The following is an 18,437-nucleotide window of genomic DNA, read 5'->3' on the forward strand; positions in this document are numbered from 1 at the left end:
GCGAGGCTTCGTATAGTGGAGGCCGTGGTGTTCGCACCATATTCCCCAGAAGGCAACTCCAAGATGTGAGGCAGCAGGGTACAGAGCACAGAGGCATCGTGAGGTCATGCCCAGGTGTTGCGAATGCGAATCGGGCAGAATACATCATGACGATGATATTGGGCCGCTGTTGCAGTGCGCAGGCGCGATGGATGCTGCAGAGCGGGTCTATTCAGGAAAGGGAAGGTGTCGTGTGTTTGCACAGCTGTTCTACCAAGGTCCCGAGAGAAGTGAGACGAGCGTTGGTGTTGATGTCTCATAAACGTTGCTGTCATACCTGTCTCTCGCACAAGGCTGCATTAGTCCCGAACGCGAGGTACACAGCCAAATGGGTGCCTGGTTCGCGGGAGGGGAGATCAGATCAGATTGCGTAACTGGACCCAGCGCCCAGGACAAAGGGCTTATTCGTTCGGTCGCGTTCCGGAGCGACGAGCGGCCGTGTATCTACAGCAACTGTCGGCCTCTCAGGTGGGACATGGTGGGCGCCAGCCACAGCGAAGACGTCCTGCGCGCTAGTCAATCTGGGCAGGGGGCATCTCTGGCTAGCTGAGCATGTCGCGGACACCGAAGTCGTGGCGCCTGATTAGAAGATGGTGAACTCAACGTTGGATACCGATGAAAGTCGACATGGTCTATTGCCTGTCTATTGCCTTGAATAGAGGGCTGCGATCCTTTGACGGACACGTCGCGTCGTGTGTTGGCGATGATGATGGGATAATGTGACCATGAATAAGGTGATGCTTGGCAATGATCGCCAGGCAGCATGCGAGTGCAGATTGGTGGAGGGCCCCGCCGCAGAGCGGCCCAGAAGTTTGTTCCTGCGTCGCATCCCGATCAGGCATCGCACCACGACTTCCATGCATCTTCTCAGGAACAGGCTTTCCGCATCACAGGTCACGATCTCGACATGGTTGCGAATCCATCGTTCGGCGCATGGGGCGCGCCGCGCTAGGCAGTTTGGTGCTTTTTGCAACAGCTGTCAAATACTCATCTCACCGCCCTTGGCGTCTCGAAACATGCAGTTAGCTCTGCGTCCGTGAGGTGAGGGGCATACGTCCTCCCAGGCCCGTTGTCCTACGATGACAGGCAGGCGGTGAGATTGGGCCAGAGGCTGTTGTTGTTTCGAAATGCTGAACGTGCCCAGCGGCCAGATGCCCACTGTGCTTTTGGTTACAGAGTCTCTCGCTTACCTACTCCAGATTGAGACGTTGCGCTATCTACGTCAGGTGAGCTGTCAACTCTAGCCTCTATGCCGGCGTGAGGGCTGCATGCTTGCGAGTATAGAAGATTGACAGCAGACTGCGACGAAGGAGCGGCTGAGGCGTCTGGTGTGCATCCCAAAGCGTGGCTGATCGGCGCACGCGATAGAATGCAGCAAGAGGGGTTGAGGCTTGAATTATGCCACGTCTGCCGCCTGCGATAGGTCCACTATACGAAGGCGCCATGCCTCTAGAGATTGTGGAGTTTGTGCATGGCTGAACAGCCAGCCCCTTGGCTCAGTACACTAGGATCTGCCATGGGGCCCCTGCGCAGACGGCAACTAAAAGCAACGAACGCTGATCTGGTCTGAGCGTGAGAGGTGACGGAAACGGTAGAGCCGCAGCCATGTACCACGTTTTTGGGCGCGATCCCTGGGGTCAATCGGCGAGCGCGGCGCTATGGCGCATGCTGGGGTGGATGCCGTCCTGATTGCTGGCTAGGATACCAAGTGACGCTCGGTATATAACACTTGAGCGCCCTAGCCTTTTGGTTCCGTCAAACTCAAAGTCAACAGAGCAGCAACTACCAACCTTACATCAAGACCCTCGATCTCCAATACAATCAAAAGCACCCATCGGAACATTCTACCACCACCAGCCAACATGTATCAAAACCTTGGACGCACACCCAACTGGGACACTTGCTTCAACCAAGTCCAACTCACTGAGGAGAACCTACAATTACACACCGCTACACACAAGAAGGTATGTCTTGACTCGAGAACAGTTCATCGCTTCACTGCTAACAATATCAAAGGTTGACAGCGCTTGTCAAATGGATGACCAACTCTACTACCGATACGACGGTGACTTTGCCGAGTCAGACGACGGCAATGTCGAAAGCCAAAGAGAGACCATCGCCTTGAGGAGAGCCGCGTCGTTGGAGGTGTTGAAGGCGTACGGTGGATGCTTCGCTTCCGGCTTCCTCGCTCTCCAAGAACCCCTCCCATCACGACCAAAATCGAAGCTCAGGTCATACGAGAGCGCGTACAGCGTCGACATGTCAAGAACCGCCTCAAACGCCACATCACTCGAGACAGCCTCAACTAGCTGGAGCAGCAACATCGACACGCCACGACCAGACTCATCAACTCTGGGCGTCCCCGTGCAAGAAATGGAGAAGGGATCAAAGTGGAGCTGGAGAGGCATGAGGAGAAGCCGAAAGCAGGCAGCAAAGAAGCTCGAAGTTTAAAAAAAGTCATCTATCAACGTCGACCAGCCGGTCTTGCATTTTATTTGTCTACTTGCGTGTTAGCGAAGGCGTTGGGGTTTACGGATACCATTCAAGACTGCGCAACCATCTCTTTTGTCACGATGCCAATGGCCGAACTACCCAAAATTCTACGAAAAAGCACGACTTTGTAGTGTGTAATGTATATATCAAAAGAAGACAGACTCGACGAGTCGTTTGACAACCCCCACACTCTCCTACCTTGCAACTTGTGTGCTTGTGCAGTGCTTCTGGTAGGCATCCGAGGACCGGCCGGCGTGCAGACGGCTGAGCTTGGAGAGCCGGAAGTGAACATCAGACGGAAAAAGTCGCATGTTCGATGAGATTCGGAGACGGCCATCAGCAGATGCAGTGCAGGTCGACGGACATCTAGATCTGCTGACCTGATGGGGTAATATTAGGCGACAGCCTCAGCTGGCTCTCGAGCTATGAGTGAGAGGGAGAGTAAGTTTGTTCGGAGGTCACGATGGAGTTGCGGGTGTAGTGCGGACTGCTGGCTCCCGTGGGGGAAGGCCTGCAGGCTGACGGACACGCAGCGCCTGACCCCGGCAACCGAGCCAGTCACAGCAGGCGCGTCGCTCGAGGAAGGTGCGTCCGGAGTTAGGCAGGAGAAAAACAAAGGCGCCGCACACAAGGCATTGAAGCTCAACAGATGAGATTCGAAACACGCGGATTGTCGAACGAGGACATCGTGCCATGACGTACTGGTGGGGCTCTATGATGAGGCGGCCAAGGTCGGCGCGCGCGTGCAAGTCGCGACGGTGATGAGGAGGAAGAAGTACCCAGGGGTTCAGGGCAGCACGGGGCCCTTTGGCAGTCTTCGCTCAGCATCATCATGCCGCCTGGCTGTCGCATTGATAGCAGTCACGCCGCCTGCGTCTGGCACGATGCAGCTGCTTCACCGCCTGGTCTGTCATTGCCTATCGTGATAGCAGACCCACCACTGACGCCTGCTGCTATGCCCTTCTGCTGCCATCGGCGGACCTGCCGGCCTTGCAGCGCTCAAAACTGCTACCTTCGCCCGTTGCATATCCATCTTTTCTCTCCAGTCCTACGCTGCACCCGCCACCTAGACTAGCACTACCAGCATATCGTCGTGTGACCGCCGCCCGCCGTTCCCTAGATTCTGAAGCATCTTGATACAAAGGTGCCGCCCCACCCCCACCCTCGCCGTCAACCACCCTCAAAGCTAACGCTGACCAGTACCTACGCCATACATAGCACATCTTCACCACCACAACACCTCCTACCACCACACTCCTTGACTGGTGTCGTCGCCCCACCGCCCCCGTAGCATGAGCTCGCAATCTTCCAAGCCCCGCCGAACCTCGACTGTTCTCGACCCATACGCTGCACCGCACGTCTACTATGGCGAGAGTCACTCGAAGAAGCATGCCAGAGCCCGGACCTACTCAGCCGTGAGTACCGCGCTCCTTCCTCCTTCGAATGCCATGACGAGGCTAATTGAGTGCAGAACGTAGACAATTCCACGCGTAATGCTCCATTGGCCGAGGGCGCCATTGCTGGTCGCCGTATCAGTCACGGTACGTACCTTCCACCGCACCCACGCCGCGCCATTGGCTAACAAGACCAGATGAAATCTCCCTGCAACCTCGCCGCTTCAAGATAAACGTCGAGGAGACGCTCCGCCAGCTCCTCGACCGCGAAGATTCCGACGGCAACTACCAGATCACAATCGACGACAAGGGCCCCAAGGTACGATGCTCTGCAGTAACACGGAGAGCATGGCTGACAATACACAGACCATTTCTCTTGGTACGCTCGGCTCCAATGCCTTCAAGAAGCACGACGTCCGCGGCACCTACATGCTCTCGAACCTGCTCCAGGAGCTCACACTCGCCAAAGACTACGGCCGCAAGACCATTGTGCTCGACGAATCGCGATTGAACGAGAACCCCGTAAACCGCCTGAGCCGCCTCATCCAGTTCTCCTTCTGGGACGGCCTCACCCGCCGCATCGATGGCTCCAACATTGCAAAGGTCGGTGTCGACCCCAAGGACTGGACAGACGACCCGCGTCCGCGTATATACATTCCTCAGGGCGCGCCTGAGCAGTACGAGTACTACACCCGCATTGCTCGTGAACACCCCGAAATGCGTCTCGACGTCATCTGGCTCGACAAGGACTGCGACAACGACGATTACGTGCGCGACTTGAACAAGGCACCCGGCCTGCTCGCCATTGCCATGGAGGAATGGATAGATCCAGAGACGAAGAAGAAGGACCTGAGAGGCCTGCCTTTCGTCGTTCCTGGCGGCCGTTTCAACGAGCTTTACGGATGGGACAGCTACATGGAGTCGCTTGGTCTCCTCGTCAACGATCGCGTCGACCTGGTCAAGTCCATGGTCATTCACTTCTGCTTCTGCATCAAGCACTACAACAAGATTCTCAACGCGAACCGTACATACTACCTCTGCCGCTCCCAGCCACCGTTCCTCACCGACATGACTCTGCGATGCTATGAACGCATCAAGCACGAGCCTGACTCCAAAGAATTCCTGCGCAACGGTATCCTTGCTGCCATCAAGGAATACCACTCGGTTTGGATGAGCGCGCCGCGCTTAGACCCTGTCACTGGACTCACCAGGTACCGACCTGGCGGAAGAGGTGTGCCACCCGAGACGGAAGCCAGCCATTTCCACCACGTCTTGATGCCGTATGCCGACAAGCATGGTATGACATTTAAGGAATTCGTAGATGCATACAACAACGGAAAGGTCAACGAGCCCGAGCTTGATGATTATTTCCTACATGACCGCGCTGTGCGTGAATCCGGACACGACACCTCCTACCGTCTGGAGAGGGTCGCAGCAGACCTCGCCGTCGTTGACGTCAATGCGCTGCTCTACAAGTACGAAGTCGACATTGGTCGATGCATTCGCAACCATTTCAACGACAAGCTCGAAATTCCAGAGGGATTCCGCACTGGCGACATGAAGCCTGGTCATATTGAGACTTCTTCCACATGGGAGCGCCGCGCTAGAAAACGCCGCGTTAATGTGGACAAGTATCTCTGGGACGAGGAGGCAGGCATGTACTTCGACTATAACACTGTCAAGCAAGAACGCACCGGTTACGAGAGTGCCACTACTTTCTGGCCCATGTGGTCCGGTCTCGCCACTCCGCGTCAAGCTAGCATTCTTGTCGAGAAGGCTTTGCCTAAGCTGGAAGCCTTCGGAGGACTTGTTTCGGGTACAGAGAAGTCGCGCGGCAAAACTGGACTTGACCGCCCCAACCGTCAGTGGGATTATCCATTCGGTTGGGCGCCACAGCAGATGCTTGCCTGGGTCGGTATGCAGCGATACGGCTACGATGCGGAAGCCCAGCGTCTGGCCTACCGCTGGCTCTTCATGGTCACCAAGGCATTTGTTGACTTCAACGGCGTTGTCGTTGAGAAGTACGATGTCACAAGGAAGATTGATCCTCACAAGGTTGAGGCCGAATACGGTAATCAAGGCAGCGACTTCAAGGGTGTTCCTCGCGAAGGGTATGTTTCTTCTCACCTCATCTTGCTAGTTCATGGCTAACACGTCACAGCTTCGGATGGGTCAACGCAAGTTACATTTACGGTCTCACGCTCCTCAGCGCACACCAGCGTCGTGCTCTCGGTGCTTTGACCGATTGGGACAGCTACGCCAAAGCCATGGAGGACCTTGGCATGATGTAAAACGACTCCCGCTTACTTTGTTACGACTTCACGAGATGCATCTGCATAAAATGTTGGGTCTGCTTCGTTGTTCGTATTAGGGGCGCAGTGGAAAATGAACCTGGGTTGCGTTCATGAGGGCTGTCAGCGAGTCTATATAAGGATGGGGTGGACATATCAGCACAGCACGTGTATTGTTTGCAGGAGGTGAAACTGCTGGGACTTTTCGGTACGGTACCAGGAGTCGATCTCGGCACGATGGCCTAAGCTATACCTATGATCAAATGAAACACATCATTAACTGTCCATTGTCTCGCTTGGCTTCACCGGTAAGGGTTCATTTCATTTCACGTCTGCATGAGGATTACAGTACTTAACAGGAAATGATTCGAGGTCCCCGAGCATTTCGTTCAGCCTTTCCATCTAGAGATTGTGTGGGTCTCCTTCGTATGGTTTCTGCGACTCAATCGATGCCTTGTTCCGCGCCTCGCTCTTCTTCTGCTCCTCAAGCTTGGCCTCGTCCTTCTTCTTGAAATCCTCTACCAAAGTCTCAAGCTCGGCAATCCTCTTTTTATCCTCTTCACTCCTATCATCATCAAGCGGCATGTAACGATCAGAGTACGCGTTCCAGAGGATGTCGTAGTTTGCTCTGAGTTGGTCGATGGACCAGGAGGGGTCTCGTTTTATTGGGGACGGGGTGGACATTTTTTTTGCTGCTGAGAAATCGGTAGATGGTAATCGATGAGACGGGGATATGAGAGCAGACTGTGTTCTTTTATGCGCTTTCGTTAATATTTGTGCTATCCTGGCAATCGAAGTACGTCGTGAAGTACACGCGTGACATAGCAAACCGTGAACAATCGATTCGGTTGTGATGAAGTTATCAGATTAGACTACCCTACATGTCACCGATCAGAGTATAGGATTGCCGATCCTCTCATTCCTCAATCTGCTCCAGAGCCCCTTTCTGATCTTACTGAGGCGGTCCATCACACAACGGCGGCGAAGCACTAGGTTCCTTAGGCGGCACCTCCCTCTTCCCCTGCACCCTCTCCGCCTTGACAAAAACCGGTATAACACCCCCCGTCTCAAGCGCAAACGTCCTGTGCCCAAGCACCTCTAGCATACTGCCAATCGCTCCCGAATGACTAGTAAAACTCAACCACACATTGTCATCGGTAGCGAAAACATCGTCCAGGAACGTGGCTAGGCGATACCGTCTTGCAGACCTCGGTTCCCGGTATCCAGCTTCCCAGAGGAGATCTTCGTTTGAGAATCCAGGTTCGAAAGTGAGAGGTGGATCCGTGAAGGTGGCTTTGATGTGCGCGGCTGTGCTGCGGCGATCGCATGTGTGTACGCCGAGGGCTTCGCGGACGAGCTCTTTGATGAAGGGTTTGTAAGGGCGTGACTCGGGAAGAGGAAGGGACTTGAAACTCAAGTTTGCCGTTTCGATTGTACGGGTCAAGGGTGAGACGTAGTATGTCTGTGGGGGTGGGATGCCGAAGGGAAGTTGTTCGGCCCACAGCTTGTTCACAGCGAGAGCTTGGTCTTGGCCTACAGCGGTGAGGTTTGCGTCCGCCCAGGTTATGCCGTCGTAGCCGTCGAGGGCGGCGTAGTAGCACTTGGTGTTTATGTTAGCGTCATGTCTCCTTGATGGCACATGTCTGGAGAGGGATGATTCACGAAAAGGGAAGGGTTGTAAAGCGGATTGAACTTACGTCCCAAGCTTTTGTCCCATACTTTGTCTCTGCAACGTTATGCCAACCCTGACCATGACGACCCAGAAAGAGTACTTTGTAGCTCTCGCCCTCTTTCTTAGTGGCTTCCAGACTAGCCACGTATTTCTCAAGACGCTTCCATTGCAATTCTTCGCTGCCATCTTCTCCCGGGTAGGAACGATCGATCAAACCAAACTTTTGTGTCTTCTGCCATGGATGTTAGCCAGCTACCTTGGATGCCAAATCCGAATGATGTGAATGAAGCGACGGGATATAGCGGTATCGCGAAATGCATGGTTGCGTGCAGAATATCGAAGATAAGAGTGGAACATACGAAATCAAAACTCTTGTCATCAGTCTCGTCTTCGCTCTGCATGAAAATGCCCTTCTGCACGGTGTACTTGAAGTGGTAGTCCAACGCCGGCTCTGCCGGGACAGGAACCGTGGAAGTGTGATCTGTAGTACTCATGCTGAAGTACAACAAGAAGATGAGGAGGATAGAGAGAAAGACGATGGGTCTGGGAGAGGTTAGCGCAGGCACTCTCGTAGGAAAGTGCGCAGGTGAAGTTGGAAGGCGCAGTAGGGCTAGAATGGGCAGCTTGTTTACATGGGGATACCGACACCACAGATTCTTGCTTTGTGCGAGTATGAGGGTATGAGCATAATATGGAAGGGCTTCACGGGGTCATGTTAATGCTGTGTCGTGAAGGCAGGCTGCGGGCTGTTGATGGTAACGGTGAGTCGCTAGCTAGCACGAGCCAATCATGTACTTGGCCGCACTACGATACACATGTCGGTGCACTCAAATCTGTCTAGCATCGGGGTCTAAAGGGTGGAGATTCGCTCGCCGCATACGAGGATACAACTGAGAGATTTAGTGCGATGCTGCGCATCATGTAACTTCGATGACGTCAATTGCATGTTCAGAGGCAACGTATTGCTTGCGCGTAGATCGTAGTTTTATCTAGTTTCTACGGCTGCTCAATGAGACTGAGCTACAAAGCCCGCGCAGTACAGGCTAGGCCGTAGCTATCGTACGCTGTCCACCATTGTGGTATTCTACCGTGATGTCCATCAAACGCCCATCCCAAGCCCGCTAATTCAGAAGAGACTTATCGCAGCCGAAGCTACCTTTTAGAAGCGGAATGCATCGCAATATCGCAACCTGAGCGTGTACTTGCGCCCGGTCTGCGACCTCAGCAATGACCCGCTCATTTCTTCTTTGGGAACTTGGGCTGCCCCATCTTGTCACCCCGTAGGATGACGTTAAGCACGCGCTCCATGTTTCCTAGCAGCTTCTGGTCTGGTGTTGCTGTGCCGCGCTCAAAGTCTGCGATGATGGTGGGTGTGCTGTTGCACTTTGTAGCCAGATCCTTTTGTGTCATAGTTGTGCCCTTGTCGTTCTTTGCCTCGGAGCGCGCCTTAGCGATGGCTTGGCCGACGGCGATACCAACGGTCTTGGGCTTGACGATGTCATCGGAACGGTCGACTTTGGTGAGGCGCTGGCCTTCTGACGAAGCTCCCTGTGGCTGGTCGGTTAGTATTATTTTGAGTGAACTTTGGGCATCACGAAGAACGAAGTTGTTAAACTAAGTCGGACGTGTAAGGAGTACTCACGGCGTTGGCAGAAGCGAACTTCTTCTCTGTGGCGACGATACCGCCGCTACGTTGGGCAGCGTTCAGAGCTGACTTGCCCTTGACTACGGTTTCGCGGGGTCCGGCGGCGCCACCACGAGTGCGGCTGCCGATCTTGGTAACGGAGTTCCAGTCGTCAGACATCTTGAATGTGGTGTTGAGGAGTAGAGGGCTTGAGGTTGTGGTTGTCGGGTGCGGAAGGCTGAGTTGGGCGCAGATGTGGGGTGTCCTCTTGAAATGGGTGATTGTTCGTCGATGAGTTTGTCAGACGGCGAACTTGGAAGAGAGGAAATGTAATGTGGATGCGAAGGGCTTTGTAGTAGAGAGGATTGAGCTTTTGCTTATGTAGAGGCCCAAAGAGCAATGTGTGACCGCGATGAGTCGGAGCGGCAGGTGAGGTCACCGCCACGCGCTAAACTCGCTTAGGACAGGGTCTCTCGAAGCTTCCACGATCGCTTCAGCCCTTCACTGTTCTTCCGCCCTTCTTTCACCGAACAATCACTACATTCAACGTTCGTTTGCGACGGCTAATACGAGCGCACTCATTGTGCGTCACGTCGTTGTTAGCTACCAGTCCTTCAAGCCAGCCGCTGTGTTTGGATCATAGGTGGTTGACAAATATTTTTCTTTCGCGTCTCACATTGCGCTCGACGGAGTGAGCAGCATCGACGCGTCTTTATCCTTTGGTACTCTGTGTACCTACAACCTCTTCAGTATACGTCGTCCTTCCTTCTCGATGATGGACTCGTTTGTCAAAAGCAGGAAGATCAGCTACCAACCCGTTCCAAGCCCTTTGCTTGTACTTTTGACCGAATGCTAGGGTGTCTGCTCCTTATGGGCAGGCGCTGGTGCTTGGGGCGGGACATATATAAACACAATGGAAATGTGCATCAGTATATTGCTTGAAGTTTTCATTGATGAGGTACATGTGTTCGGACACTTAGATAAAGTGTCTATATGTGCCCTGATCGCTCATGAACTTTTGACAAAGGCTCGTCTAATCTTGACAAGCACCTAACCCGACCGCCGGAACGCCAATGCATGCATGCAGCCATATTGAACCATATCAACCATTCTTCGTGAGGTCATACTATTACAAGTTCGACTGCGACTGCGCGACCTCCCGCTCAACCTCGTACATGAAGTCAAAGTATGGCTTGTCGAAGTGGTGCACACGCACGTAACCGTCCTCTCCTCCACTGCAGTAGCTGGTTCCTTGTGGGTGTACGGCGACGTAGTTGAGGGGGCCGAAGTGACCACGCACACGACCAATCTCCTCCATGAAAATCTTGTGGTAGAAACGGGCCTCGAATTTTCCTTGACGTGCCGAGGTTGTGGTGACGTCCATGGCTGCTTGTCCTCCACCAAGAATAACGTAGTCCTTTACAGGTGTGATCGCGGCGGAGTTGAGGGGTGTGTCGGCAACGTATGATTTGAGGACGTTGAGCTCTTCGACGTCGACGAGCTTCGCGGTCTTGTCCTTGCTGGCGGTTATGAAGTAGGTTCGGTCGGGAGCCCATTGGATGTCGGCTGCGCACTGTTAGCTTCCATTCCAGCCAAAGAGGTGTGCATGACACTCACTGATTTGCATGTCTGGCTCATGAACGTCGTAGTTGGAGCTGAGCAGTTCTCCAGTCTTGCCATCCCACTGGGTTATTGAGCCGTCCTCGTGTCCACTGATGATGTATTTTGCGAGGTATGAGAAGCCAGCGACTGTCGCCTTGGACTCGTCGCATACGATCCTGAGCAGCTGCTCGTCCGACTGTTGCGCCTCCGGGTCGGGGTTGATGGGGTAGACGCAGATGGTGGAGAGATGTCCTGATCGCTTCTCGGTGACACCAAGTAGCTGTCTGCCGTCTGGGGAGAACTCGCAGCGCTTGATACTGGTGTTGAATTCCCAGGTGTGGAGAAGCTTGCCTGTCTGCACATGCCATAACCTCATGGTGTTGTCTGCTCCACCGGTAGCCAGTAGCTCAGAGGATGGGTTTACGTCGACCGTCCATAGCGCTCCCTGATGTCCGTGGTATGTTCCGATTCGCTCGCCGTTGTGTGAGTCTGCACCGCATCAGCTTCTATTCGCATTCCTCTTGTACAGGTTGTTTACTAACACCAGGCGCAAACGACGTGGTCCTACAAAAATCAGTTTCCGCGCCTCAGAAGACGGGAGAAAAACGTACCTTGGATACGGAGAAAATGATATCTCCATCTGCGTTGTACTGTATGCCATTAGTTTCCTCGTCCCTCATCCTACGCACGGCGCATGCGAACCTTGACTTGCGTGAGCGCACGCTCGTGACCGGAGAGAAGAATAGGCCTCATGTTTGTGATGGGTGTGTGGAGGCGGGGTGGTGTGTCGGCTTATATGTGGCGGGCGGCGTCTCGAAATTTGGGTGACTCTTGTGCATATCGACGTTCAGCGGGCGAAGTGGGCTGCTTGGCGCTAGCCGACTAGCGGCTTTGTCCCGCAACCATAGATGAACCGCTGCGCTGAACATCATCTCTCCGCATTGACTCAGCTGTTCATTACGAAAGCCTAGTGACTATACATACTGGTTCGAGCCACTTTTCGGGACTGTATCCGGCCTAACGGTGCGTACTGAGATGAGTCACATCTCGCCTTCTGAGTAATTATGTATCAACAAGGCGTAGGCTGTAATGCGTGTCAGGGAGCAGCCTGTGAGTCACAGATCAATCGTTCCGCAAGCTATTAGCATGCTTTCGTTACTTAGTGATTGAGCTGGCAAGCTGGTAAATCTGAAACAGGTACCTTTTATCATCTCTTATACTATATGCAATATGAGGATGGGCGCGTTCTCCCGCGGCTGCAATTTTGTCAAGCTTTTATGTGCTCAAATACAGTATTAATTCTGTTGGACAAAGCACCTTGGGTTGGCACCGAGTATCTAGACCGTGGCCAGTCGAAAGCCTCGGAGGTGTTTACATATCACAGATCACTATCTTACCGCATGATACCAGTCACTGATTAACTGTCGCACACTATTTCAAAGGGAAAGTGAACACCGTGAGGCTTATATCAACGCTGTCTTCTCTCACTCGCCTTTCGTGGGCCTTAATGTAGGCTGCACGCTGCAGAGCTGTTCAGCACTTTCTTCGCACGAAGTGGCCGGTTCAGCCGCATGTGTGTAGTCCAGTCTCTCTCCTTCGTCTACTTTGGCTCTCTCACACTCTCAACTATCGCTTTTCACTTTCACCGAATATGACAGTGTCGCGCTTTCCGTTTGTTGCGAGCGCAAATCTTGGCGCAAACGCGCTCCTCCTTCCACCTCGCGGTTGGCAAGCCCACAATACTCCAGCGCGACTTCCCAAATACGCCAAATTCGAGTCGCGGATCTCGCGACCTCCTCGTACAGGAAGGGAAACTGAAAAGGTTTGCAGACTACATCAACATGAAAACAAGCGAAGCAGCTGCCTAACCTCGATGTAGGCTCCACATTGTTTAGTTCCCTACCTTCAATATGGCTTCTGCAGCGCTTCCTCCCTCCATCATTACAGCTACGCTAGGAAGACTCAGGCCTTTACCACCGGACAAATATATCATAACCTTGGGCCAAGGCAGCGATCAGTTCCTCGGTACTCCCAACGGTTACAGCGCTACGTATCTACCACCCAGGCTGTTCCAAGCTGTCGGCGCAGGTCGAGGTCTTGTCAAGAAGATCACATGGGCCTCGTATGGCAGCAGACCCGAGTCTTGGTTCTTCGTCTGGGGGCCTGAAGACGGCACAACGCACTTCATGGTCGGACCTGATGTCCCATCGGCGCTGAAGTCTTTCATCCAGACAATCCAGGATTCCGAATACCTCCGGTCCGGTCTCCGAGTACAGCTTGGCGCAGCCGATTCGTTCGTAGCATGGTCTGGCACGGTATGGGCATGCGCGGATGTTCCAATTCAGCTTGCGGACAAGCTACGCGAAGGAAGCTCCGCAACCCGTGAGGGTAACGGAATTATCAACGGCGAATTGAGGGGACCCCGTACGCTAGATAACGTCCAATGGAATGCCAACGGGTCATACTATATCAAGAGCGGGGACCGCCATCTCTGGAACTTCGAGGCCAAGCTCATGAGGATTGAATGGAACAAGCTTTGGGGAGGTCTGGAACAGGATGAGCGGATGCGCAAGCTCAACGAAGAGCTCGCTGTGAGTATGCACATGTGCTACTCTATATCGCGACTAACATGTCCCAGTACGTATTCATCAGCCCGCATGCAGAAAACGGCGAGACATTCGTGTTCATCAAGAAACACTCGGTAGGACTGGACGCGCCGTTCATTGTTGGCTTCGAGAGAGAGGCTATCCACACCAATCTGGAACATACCACCAATACTTCTACACCGAGCAGTTCCCGTTCCGGCACGGTCAATGACAACGAGTCTGATGAAAGCAAGCTTCCTGCGCCCGCACCCGAACAGCGTATGCAGCACATACCGGGAAAGCCAGAGGAGCCTGTACCCTTCCAGTGGGCAACCGTCAGGAAGTCTGGGCGACCGCACAAAGCAGACAATTGGGAGGTAGAGCTTAGGAAAGGCGACAAGGTCAAGGTCATCCGTGACGAGGGTCGTGACTGGTTCGTAGCCATCGACCGGAAGGGTTTCAAGGGTTATGTGCACGGCTCCTGGATCGAATTTGGCGACCTCACAGTGCACAAGGACCCCAAGGCAGTATACATCCAGTTTCAGCAAGACCTACAGACGCTCCTCACACCCGGTCAGCTGCAGCAATTCCCAGCGATGTCAAGCTACGTCGATGAATGCACTAGGCCGGAATGTCAACCACTTAAGGAATCGGTCTCGGTCTCTTCATTGGGTATCTGCTTTCACGATCTGTTGGCACTGCTGCAAGGTTCCGGTAAATACTCGTACGAGTGGCTTAAAGAGACACGGAATCTCTGGCACCCGGACAGGTTTGCCCGCTTTTGTCATCCAGACCATGTGGAAGGTCTTAAACTCAAAGCGGAGCAGATGTTCGTCATGTATGGGATTCTGATGGATGCGACCAAGGCCTAGAGACTACATTGAGATGTAGACATTCAAAGTGGGTAGCCTGACGTCGATGTAGGCTCCAGAGTGGTCGGTGTTTCCCTAGGTTGATGTAGCCTTGTGAAATATTGCGGACCCGCAGAGTACAGTACATGAATACACAGGACAACCCAGGCGGAGAAGATGATAGCCACAGGCAGGATTGGTTTGGTAGCAGTACAATGAACCATGTTGGAGAAGTCGCGTTGCTTGTTTTGCCCGTTCGGACCTTAGCACCCTGAGTGGTACGTAATAAACGCACACGCGAGTCGCGGAGCAAAAGTTTGGCGTCGGCGGGTTCTGATCTTTTTCCGGGGTCCAGAGTGCTATCGGACGCGCCAGACTGAGTCATTGGAAACATACATAGAAATGCGTATCAACACGTCGCGCCGTGCATCCTAGACTTGGTAAAGATACGCAGACAGGATTGGTAGGACGATGAAAGTATATCCGATCTGCGGCGGACGCGTTGGAGTTCTCGCCCGTGGCTTTCCGCAAGCTACAGCTACCCCGCTGAGAAAATATTGGTGCTCGACTGCTCCCCGCCAACTATATACCGTCGTCAAGACTGCGCAGACCTCCAGGCACTTCTCCAGCACACGCTTCACCATGGCTGGACAGAAGATTGACGGCACCGCCATTGCCAAGAGCATCCGCGAGAGGCTCGGCCAGAAGATCAAGGAGAAGCAGGAGAAGAACCCGCGATACCGCCCGAGCCTGAAGATTGTCCAGGGTGAGTCGCATGTCATTGCGGCGTATTGATAGAGGCAGAGTGTTGACACGCGACAGTGGGCGACAGGTCCGACTCCAGCACCTATGTGCGCATGAAGCTCAAGGCCGCCGAGGAGGCCAACATCGACTGCGAGCTCGTCCATCTCCCCGAAGACCTTACCGAAGGCGAGCTGCTGTACAAGATCTACGAGTACAACAACGACCCCGCCGTCCACGGCATCCTCGTCCAGCTGCCCCTCCCCAAGCACATCTCCGAGCACACCATCACATCCGCCGTCGCCGACGAGAAGGACGTCGATGGCTTCGGCATCCAGAGCATCGGTGAGCTGGCCAAGCGCGGCGGCAAGCCCCTCTTCACCCCATGCACGCCCAAGGGTGTCATGGTTCTGCTCGAGGAGGCCGGCATCGACATCTCTGGCAAGAACGCTGTCGTACTGGGACGCAGCGACATTGTGGGAAGCCCCGTCAGCTACCTGCTGAAGAACGCCGACGCGACCGTCACCGTCTGCCATTCGCGTACAGCCGACCTGCCAGAAGTTGTTCGCCGCGCAGACATCGTCATCGCTGCTATCGGAAAGGCGCAGTTCGTCAAGGGAGACTGGCTCAAGCCCGGTGCCGTTGTCATCGACGTTGGCACTAACTTCATCCCCGACGACACCAAGAAGAGCGGACAGAGGCTGGTAGGAGACGTCGACTACGACTCCGCCGTCGAGGTAGCTTCGCACATCACCCCGGTACCTGGCGGTGTAGGCCCCATGACCATTGCCATGCTGCTACAGAACCTCGTCGACTCGGCCGACGCGACTTTCGACAGGCAGAAGAAGCGCAAGATCTCGGCTCTTCCCATCCGCATCGAAGACCCCATACCCGCCGATCACGAAATCTCGCGGAAGCAGCACCCCAAGCAGATCACAACCGTAGCGAAGGAGGTTGGCATCCTGCCACACGAGCTCGAGCCATACGGCGCGACAAAAGCCAAGGTCGATCTGTCCCTGCTGAAGCGACTCGAACACCGCCGCAACGGAAGGTACGTCCTCATCGCCGGTATCACTCCCACGCCGCTCGGCGAGGGTAAGTCGACCACCACAATCGGTGTCGCGCAAGCATTGGGCGCACACCTTGGCAGGATATGCTTCGCCAACGTGCGTCAGCCCAGCATGGGGCCGACTTTCGGTATCAAGGGCGGAGCTGCTGGTGGAGGTTACAGCCAAGTCATCCCCATGGACCAGTTCAACCTCCATCTTACTGGTGACATCCACGCCATCACCGCCGCGAACAACCTGCTTGCCGCTGCTATCGAGACGCGCATGTTCCACGAGAACACTCAGAAGGATGCTGCTCTGTACAAGCGTTTAGTTCCAGCCAAGAAGGGCAAGCGCGAGTTTGTGCCCGTCATGTTCCGCCGTCTCAAGAAGCTCGGTATCGACAAGACGAACCCAGATGATCTGACCGAGGAGGAGGTCTCCAAGTTCGCCAGGCTTGACATCGACCCAGAGACCATCACCTGGCGACGTGTGCTAGATGTCAACGACAGGCATCTGCGCAAGATCACAGTTGGCCAGGCGCCAACAGAGAAGGGCCAGACTCGCGAGACTGGCTTTGACATCTCGGTCGCCAGTGAGTGCATGGCTATCCTCGCGCTCAGCAAGGATCTCTCGGACCTCCGTGAGCGTCTTGGTAGCATGGTCGTTGCCAGCTCACGCGCTGGTGACCCTGTTACCTGCGACGACATCGGTGCTGGCGGTGCTCTAACTGCTCTGCTTACTGATGCCATCAAGCCCAACATGATGCAAACCCTTGAGGGCACTCCCGTCTTCGTTCACGCTGGTCCCTTCGCAAACATCAGTATTGGTGCTTCTTCCGTCATCGCAGACAGGCTTGCCCTCAAGCTGGCCGGTACTGAGCCTGATGAGGACCACGACGCCCAGACCGGTTTCGTTGTGACCGAGGCTGGCTTCGACTTTACCATGGGTGGCGAGCGCTTCTTCAATATCAAGTGCCGCTCCTCCGGTCTCGTGCCCGACACTGTTGTTATTGTCGCAACCGTCCGTGCTCTCAAGAACCACGGTGGTGGCCCCGACATCAGCCCCGGCGCCCAACTGCCTGAAGTCTACCGTACCGAGAACGTTGACATTCTCCGCGCTGGTTGCGTCAACCTCAAGAAGCACATTGAGAACGCCAAGCAGTATGGTGTCCCCGTCGTTGTAGCCATCAACCGCTTCGCCACCGATACCCAAGCCGAAATCGACGTTATCCGCGAGGAGGCTATCGCTGCCGGTGCTGAGGACGCCATCCCAGCCAACCACTTTGCGGAGGGTGGAAAGGGTGCTGTAGACCTTGCAGAGGGCATCATCAAGGCCTCTGCCAAGCCCAAGCCCGACTACAAGCTTCTCTACGACGTCAACAGCGGTACAGTACAAGAGCGCATGGAGACCATCGCCAAGAAGATGTATGGTGCTTCCGCTGTCGAGTTCTCCGAGCTCGCCCAGAAGAAGGTCGACACCTACGTCAAGCAGGGCTTCGGCAACCTGCCCATCTGCGTAGCCAAGACACAGTACTCTCTGTCTCACGACCCGAGCCTCAAGGGCGCCCCAACTGGCTTCACCGTTCCCATCAGGGATGTCCGCATGGCAGCTGGTGCTGGATACCTGTATGCGCTCGCAGCGGATATCCAGACTATTCCCGGTCTGCCCACTGCTCCCGGATACCTCAACATCGACGTCGATGTTGAGACTGGCGAGATCAACGGCATGTTCTAGACTTTGATGGAACAAAAGGTGTACAACCCCAAGTGAAGCGTTCAACAAGCTTCATTTGGAACAATCATGTATGATGAGACGACGATTGGCGTTCTTCGGCGCACTAGGCATGTTCAACAGCATCTGGGTGGGCTTCTTATTCAACACATATTGGGACGGTATGCATAGCGTTTGGTATGGCGTCGAATCAACTTTGACGGTTTCCTGCTTGGAAGGATGAATTATTCACATTGAATAGAGAAGCATACTTTGACTTTCACAACTATCAAGAGATGTCCTGTCGAAATGGTTGATGTAAACTGCACATGACATACCCCACTGACCCAGCTGATTTTCGTAGATGCGCGCAAGCTATGCTGTGC

The 18,437-nt window shown here is 54.3% G+C and overlaps 8 protein-coding genes across 8 annotated transcripts; 4 read left to right on the forward strand and 4 right to left on the reverse strand.

The window, feature by feature from the left end:
• Nucleotides 1–1,901: 1,901 nt before the first annotated feature.
• On the forward strand, nucleotides 1,902–2,490 carry J4E83_003789 (uncharacterized protein; the record flags this gene model as incomplete). Its single annotated transcript, XM_049330722.1, has 2 exons — nucleotides 1,902–2,003; nucleotides 2,056–2,490. 2 exons carry the CDS (start codon nucleotides 1,902–1,904, stop codon nucleotides 2,488–2,490), a joined length of 537 nt encoding a protein of 178 aa, XP_049190139.1.
• A 1,334-nt stretch (nucleotides 2,491–3,824) lies between these two features.
• Nucleotides 3,825–6,217, forward strand: J4E83_003790 (uncharacterized protein; the record flags this gene model as incomplete). Its single annotated transcript, XM_049330723.1, has 5 exons — nucleotides 3,825–3,947; nucleotides 4,004–4,073; nucleotides 4,124–4,245; nucleotides 4,293–6,037; nucleotides 6,088–6,217. The coding sequence occupies 5 exons, from the start codon at nucleotides 3,825–3,827 to the stop codon at nucleotides 6,215–6,217; spliced, it is 2,190 nt and encodes a 729-aa protein (XP_049190140.1).
• A 402-nt stretch (nucleotides 6,218–6,619) lies between these two features.
• On the reverse strand, nucleotides 6,620–7,040 carry J4E83_003791 (uncharacterized protein; the record flags this gene model as incomplete). Its single annotated transcript, XM_049330724.1, has 2 exons — nucleotides 6,620–6,961; nucleotides 7,032–7,040. The coding sequence occupies 2 exons, from the start codon at nucleotides 7,038–7,040 to the stop codon at nucleotides 6,620–6,622; spliced, it is 351 nt and encodes a 116-aa protein (XP_049190141.1).
• Nucleotides 7,041–7,169: 129 nt separating this feature from the next.
• Nucleotides 7,170–8,383, reverse strand: J4E83_003792 (uncharacterized protein; the record flags this gene model as incomplete). Its single annotated transcript, XM_049330725.1, has 3 exons — nucleotides 7,170–7,817; nucleotides 7,915–8,121; nucleotides 8,249–8,383. 3 exons carry the CDS (start codon nucleotides 8,381–8,383, stop codon nucleotides 7,170–7,172), a joined length of 990 nt encoding a protein of 329 aa, XP_049190142.1.
• A 742-nt stretch (nucleotides 8,384–9,125) lies between these two features.
• MBF1 (multiprotein-bridging factor 1) lies at nucleotides 9,126–9,693 on the reverse strand (the record flags this gene model as incomplete). Its single annotated transcript, XM_049330726.1, has 2 exons — nucleotides 9,126–9,437; nucleotides 9,532–9,693. 2 exons carry the CDS (start codon nucleotides 9,691–9,693, stop codon nucleotides 9,126–9,128), a joined length of 474 nt encoding a protein of 157 aa, XP_049190143.1.
• Nucleotides 9,694–10,642: 949 nt separating this feature from the next.
• TIF34 (translation initiation factor eIF3 subunit) lies at nucleotides 10,643–11,868 on the reverse strand (the record flags this gene model as incomplete). Its single annotated transcript, XM_049330727.1, has 5 exons — nucleotides 10,643–11,079; nucleotides 11,131–11,604; nucleotides 11,658–11,679; nucleotides 11,727–11,765; nucleotides 11,824–11,868. The coding sequence occupies 5 exons, from the start codon at nucleotides 11,866–11,868 to the stop codon at nucleotides 10,643–10,645; spliced, it is 1,017 nt and encodes a 338-aa protein (XP_049190144.1).
• A 1,157-nt stretch (nucleotides 11,869–13,025) lies between these two features.
• J4E83_003795 (uncharacterized protein) lies at nucleotides 13,026–14,572 on the forward strand (the record flags this gene model as incomplete). Its single annotated transcript, XM_049330728.1, has 2 exons — nucleotides 13,026–13,706; nucleotides 13,754–14,572. 2 exons carry the CDS (start codon nucleotides 13,026–13,028, stop codon nucleotides 14,570–14,572), a joined length of 1,500 nt encoding a protein of 499 aa, XP_049190145.1.
• Nucleotides 14,573–15,193: 621 nt separating this feature from the next.
• Nucleotides 15,194–18,075, forward strand: J4E83_003796 (uncharacterized protein; the record flags this gene model as incomplete). The annotated part of the gene is made up of 2 exons (XM_049330729.1): nucleotides 15,194–15,317; nucleotides 15,374–18,075. The coding sequence occupies 2 exons, from the start codon at nucleotides 15,194–15,196 to the stop codon at nucleotides 18,073–18,075; spliced, it is 2,826 nt and encodes a 941-aa protein (XP_049190146.1).
• Nucleotides 18,076–18,437: the final 362 nt, after the last annotated feature.

Source organism: Alternaria metachromatica (assembly GCF_023757995.1).
Source record: "Alternaria metachromatica strain BMP 0045 chromosome Unknown scaffold_6, whole genome shotgun sequence".
Taxonomy (NCBI): domain Eukaryota; kingdom Fungi; phylum Ascomycota; class Dothideomycetes; order Pleosporales; family Pleosporaceae; genus Alternaria; species Alternaria metachromatica.